The sequence below is a fragment of the Trypanosoma rangeli genome, assembly GCF_003719475.1.
Source record: "Trypanosoma rangeli strain AM80 chromosome Unknown Tra_15.4_contig_00026, whole genome shotgun sequence".
In the NCBI taxonomy this organism is placed as follows: Eukaryota; Euglenozoa; class Kinetoplastea; order Trypanosomatida; family Trypanosomatidae; genus Trypanosoma; species Trypanosoma rangeli.
Genome location: NW_021705771.1, coordinates 43,298 through 48,284, shown reverse-complemented (window position 1 = coordinate 48,284; position 4,987 = coordinate 43,298). Strand labels below are relative to the sequence as shown.

General features: G+C 58.5%; 2 protein-coding genes across 2 annotated transcripts in view, besides 7 other annotated features; both read left to right on the top strand.

The window, feature by feature from the left end:
* Nucleotides 1–659: 659 nt before the first annotated feature.
* Nucleotides 660–691: a sequence feature (A-rich).
* Nucleotides 692–717: 26 nt separating this feature from the next.
* Nucleotides 718–771: a microsatellite.
* An 835-nt stretch (nucleotides 772–1,606) lies between these two features.
* TraAM80_01314 (zinc-finger protein Lsd1) lies at nucleotides 1,607–1,999 on the top strand (the record flags this gene model as incomplete). Its single annotated transcript, XM_029378366.1, has 1 exon — nucleotides 1,607–1,999. One exon carries the CDS (start codon nucleotides 1,607–1,609, stop codon nucleotides 1,997–1,999), a length of 393 nt encoding a protein of 130 aa, XP_029241750.1.
* A 72-nt stretch (nucleotides 2,000–2,071) lies between these two features.
* Nucleotides 2,072–2,113: a microsatellite.
* A 350-nt stretch (nucleotides 2,114–2,463) lies between these two features.
* Nucleotides 2,464–2,585: a microsatellite.
* Nucleotides 2,586–2,725: 140 nt separating this feature from the next.
* Nucleotides 2,726–2,748: a microsatellite.
* A 188-nt stretch (nucleotides 2,749–2,936) lies between these two features.
* Nucleotides 2,937–2,955: a microsatellite.
* A 141-nt stretch (nucleotides 2,956–3,096) lies between these two features.
* Nucleotides 3,097–3,126: a microsatellite.
* Nucleotides 3,127–3,180: 54 nt separating this feature from the next.
* TraAM80_01313 (uncharacterized protein) overlaps nucleotides 3,181–4,987 on the top strand; it is a gene marked incomplete at both ends in the record, with an annotated part of 1,962 nt that continues 155 nt past the window's right edge. The window contains one exon of the mRNA XM_029378365.1: nucleotides 3,181–4,987. This exon is cut by the window's right edge and continues 155 nt beyond it. Within this exon, the coding sequence (XP_029241749.1) occupies nucleotides 3,181–4,987 (1,807 nt within the window).

The window sequence follows — 4,987 nt, the reverse complement described above, 5'->3', positions numbered from 1 at the left end:
GCCAGCAACGTTCTCCTGCAGGACTATGGGGAGGCACCGGCGGGAGCCTTTTGGGTCCACGTCGCGTTCGAGCGTGAGCCTGTGGGGTCATCACACAACGAAAAGGGGCGGCGCAGCAACGCGTCGGATGTGCAGCAGTACGACTCCATTGCATACAGGCAGACGAATGTGGAGGAGGTGCTCCTGTCGTGGATCAAGGGGATATCCATTCAGACTCGCGATGCCCTTGAGACCGAAGAGCATTGGGTGCGGGATCCCGTCAGCGGGGAGCCGGTGCGCGTGGACCGCTACGTCATTCGTCGCGTGGAGCATGACGGCATCCGCCACTTTATCGGCGTCACCCCCCGCTTTATTGGGCAACAGCGACGCCTCGAGAAGGGGTTAATGGAGTTGCGGGCGATGGAGGGGGAGGTGGCGGGCCTCAACGCGGATGACGGCAACGAGGCGGGGGAGGACAGCGAGGGGGAGGAGGCGGGCCGTAACGCGGATGGCGGCAACGAGGCGGAGGAGGACAGCGAGGAAGTGGAGGACAACCCGCACAACTGCGCGGCAGCGGTGCTCTTTGCGTCGGAGGTCATGCCGCCAAACCTACCGGAGAGAGCCGACGTTTGAGGAGGACAGAAGCGTGATGGACATAAAAGGGCTGTAGTAAGACGGAGTTTTTTTTTTGTTGCTTTTTGTTTTTGTTTTTACGCTTGCCCGCGATGGTGAGTGGAAAGGGAGAGAGAGGGAGAGGGAGGGAGGGAAGGAGAGGGAGAGAGGGATGCAGGGGCGAAAAGAAGCAGGAAAAAAAAAGACCGTGCCTGAGGCCTCTTCTCCCACGAGGCATACTTGCACACGGACATCACATACATAAATTATCATTCAAATGTCCCCTTTCTACTCTTGTTGTATCTTTTTGTTTTGTTATGTTCGTACGGATATGCTCGGGCATATTTGTCTGGGCACTTCACATTTATGCTTGTCTCTCTCTTGCTCTTCCTCTCTATCCCTTTATGTGTGCGTCACGTGCTGAAGCATTTGTGCGACGTGTAGCCACTCCGCCGTTATGTCGCCCCCACTGGTAAGCCCAATGCATCTCTGCCTGCCCGCACACACACACATGTCGCCGCGTGGCTCACGATGCGCCCCCCTCTTTCTTTCTTTTTTCCACTTGTGCGTCTGCCTACTCCCTCCCTCCGCCGCCCCTGCGGTGTGAGTGTCTGTGTTTGTGTAGAGTGCAGTCACGAACGACAGGCAGCGGGGCGGAGAAGCGTCGAAAAATTAAGCAAAAAGGGCGAGAAGGCTTTACGCGGCTCACTCTAGTTAGTTTTTTATTTTAGTCTTTTTTTGAGCGGGTCTGCGGGCCACGCACTCCTTGAACCCACAACCACCGCAGTCATCTGCGTAGCCGGAACGCAGCGCGAGGTGGAAGGTAGGAAAATCCACCGCTTGTCGTTGTCGGCGCTCCACCTCTTTTTTCCTCTTCCATCTTTTCTTTCTGTCTCTCTCTCGCATCTCTTCTGCGGAGAGGGAGGTGGATCCGGGACAACACACGAGCCAGGAGCAGCAGAAGAGCCTGCGGACACGCACCCTAGCCGTCTGTCGTCTTGAGGCTTGACGCAGCATGCCACATCATCCGCAGTCCACCGGGCAGATTGTCTGCCAGGGGTGCCAGGTGACGTTGGCGTACCCTATCGGCGCCCCCTCCGTGCGCTGCCCGATGTGCACCACCATCACCCCCGTGCAGCAGTTCAGCGTGACGTGCGTGTGCTGCCGCTGCATCCTCATCCTGCCGCAGAACACGAGCCTTGCCATGTGCCCCCGCTGTCGCACCGTCATGAGCATCCCCGCATGCATCCGCGAGGGCCTCACCAGCCAGCAGCCGCCGAAGCAGTGCGTGTACATTGACCGTCCAGCCGTGGACGCGTTAGGGCACTCAGTAGCTCGTCTTTCCGTGGGAACCAAACTGGACGACGACCCCAACGCACCGGAGATGATTCAACGACGCGGCAGATGACGCAGACGCCTCATCCTCTTAATCCCCAGTTGAAGCGAGGAAGGTCGCCGACGTAACGCACAACTCTCCCACCAAAACAAAACAGCAACAAGCCAAAACAAAAACAAAACAAAAATGGGGGGACCATTTTTTCCCCCTCAAGGGGGCTGCAGGCGCTGCATTCGTGAAGGAGCATGATCCCACCGCCCCTCCGCATCCACGCGAAAAGGAAAGAGGCTGCGCGAGACAGCACGGTGCACACAGTTTGTGGGGCTGCAGTGAGGAGGGGAACAATGTTGATTCATAGCACCAGCAGAGGCGATGACGACAAGAAAGCAAGAAGGAAAAAAAAAAAGATCTGGAGGCATTGACGTTAAATGAGATCACAAGGCGGCCGCGCACGTCTCTGTGTATGTTTGTGTGTGTTTGTAGAAATATTAGTGACGGCCGTTGCCTGATGTGACTGAGGCTCTTCTTTCCACCTCCAAAACAACAGCAACAAGGACAAAAACAAAAAAAGATGAGGAAACAAAACAAGCAACAAATACATGCAACAAGTGAAACGATAAGGAAACAGCACAAAAAAAAACAACAACTACAACTACAAATTGCGTGAAGCAGAGAACGGTGGGCGGCAGTGTCTACTGTGAACGGCTCGTACAGCGATGACGGCCACGACGACTGCCGCCACCGCGCCTCTCCGACTGCAGTTATGAATATCTTCGACCCTTATGGATGGCCTCTATTTGTGTGTGTGTGCGTGTATGTGTAAGTTGATGTCTGCCTGTCCATTCCTTATGTTCCCCCTTACTCTGTCTGTCTTTTTTTTTTGTTTTGAGCGTGCTCTTCCTCGTTTTATGCTCTTTGCTCTCACCACTTCTCACCACTGCTACTCCGGCTTGATGTCTGGAGTGACAGGAGTACCTAAGAGGGGCGTACGACGGCTCGCCTCTAGACATCTCTCTCTCTCTCTCTCTGTGCTCGTGGAGAGACCCCCTCACACTTGCAGAACGAGAGAAAAAGCAACCACAATAACAACAACATTTGTTAGTAGGGACGCATTTACCTCAGGCTGCATATATACACGGCGACATAAATAAATACATTGCCGCGCTGTTCAAGCAACAACGATAACAACAACATCAACAGTGACAGACAGTGAAAAAAGAAAAGTGATGCATGCATCTGTCGAACCTTCGGTGATGGCTTCGCACCGCCCTGGTGGTGAGGGTGGGGAAGGCACTGGAACACGCGTGGGTGCGGTAGGCACCGAATCACCGCCTACTCCGCGTGCCACGGCCGGCGTCACGCCGCCGGAGCTTATTCCTGCAGGCACACCTCACGACGTGGAGGATGATCGGTCATGCGTCTCACCAACTGGCGGTGGCGCACGGAGTCGGTTGGTCGTTCGTCGCATTTGCGCGGAGGAGGAGGCGGCGCGGCGAAGCCGCATTTATTTGCAGCAGTTGGAGTCTTGGAAGAACCTGCGCGTGAAGGCGTGGCGGGAGCGGGTCACGCTGCTCCGACCCGAGGAGCGGTCGGCGTCGCTGCGGAGCCTCAGCGTTCCCACACGCGACGGCTGGGAGGTCAGCAGCGACAGGGCGTCGCCGGCTCACTCCCTGCAGACCCCGAACGACGTCTGCGACCGCACGCTGAGCCCGCCGCATACGTCGGAGGCTTGCATCCCGGACGCGTCATGTCTGGAAAAGTTCTACGAGGGTGAGGTGATGCGGGCCGCAACGCGTTGCGTGCGGCAGGAGGAGCTTGAACGTCAAACGCAAGAGGCTGCAGAACGGCGGCAGGCGGAGGAGGCAAGGAAGCGGCAGGAACGCGAGGCAGAGGCGCGGCACCGGATGGAGGAGATGGAGGCGCTGCGGCAGCAGGAGCGCGAGGCTCAGCGGCTGCTTCGGGATGAGACGGTGCAGCGTGAAGAGGCGGAGGAACACGCACGTCGTGCCGCGGATCGCGCGCAAGAGGCGGTGGCGGAGCTGCAGCGTCTGCAGCAGGCCTACGACGGGGCAAGGGCCCTCAACAAGGACGCCTTGGATGGGCTGAAGTTACGTGAGCAGCAGGTGGAGCTGCTCTCGACGGACATGCAGCGCCTGACAGGCGCCAATGCGGTGCTGCAGCGGCGCATCGAGGAGCTGGAGCAGGAGATTGTCACCGCCCGACAAAGAGAGGCTGCATCGTCCAGTTGGATGCAGGAACTGCAGCGGGAGTTGGCGGAGATGGGGCGGTCTAACGAGGAAAAGGAGAAGGCACTACGGGAAGCGAATTCAACACTGCAGCAGATGCAGTGCAGGACGAGCGACAGTGAGCGTGAGCGGCGTGCGGCCACCAGTGCAGCAGAGGAGAGCTGCCGTCGTGCGGATGAACTGGCACTGCAGCAGAGTGAGTCGCAGGATGCAACGGAGGCGCTTCGTGTAGAACTTCAGCGCTGCCGTGACGACGCGGCGCAGTCGCTTAGGGAGCAGGCGGCACGGTTTGAAGCGCTACTCACCGCAAATGAGTCCGCTGCTGACGCGTCCCAGAGGCAGCTCCAGAGAGACCTTGCTATGCTTCACCGCAACTACGACGCGTTGCTGCAGGAGCGGGCGGTAGAGCGGGCCGCGATGGAGGCGAAATCGAAGGCACAGCAGCAGGAGGTAAGGCGGCTTCACGAGGACCTCGTTGCTCTGCAGAAAAAGCGTGACGCGGATGCCGCAGAGCTGGCGGAGCGCAGGCTGGAGTTGCAGGCGGAGGTGACGCGCAACGACGAGGCGGAGCAGCTGCTGCGCAAGGCAGACACCGCGATCACAACGATGGCTGCGAGGCTGGCGGAGCAGCAGAAGGAGCGAGCCGAGGTGAGTGTGCAGTGCGAGGGACTCGAGTCGGAGCCACGTGACACAAACCACCGGCTGCAGCATGCCAACCCAGCTGTGAGCAAACAGCCGCAGCCGCAACACCAGCGGCCTTTTACTAGCGACCTCGCCGCGTTGCGGTCGTCGTTTCCGCGCGACGAAGACGGGG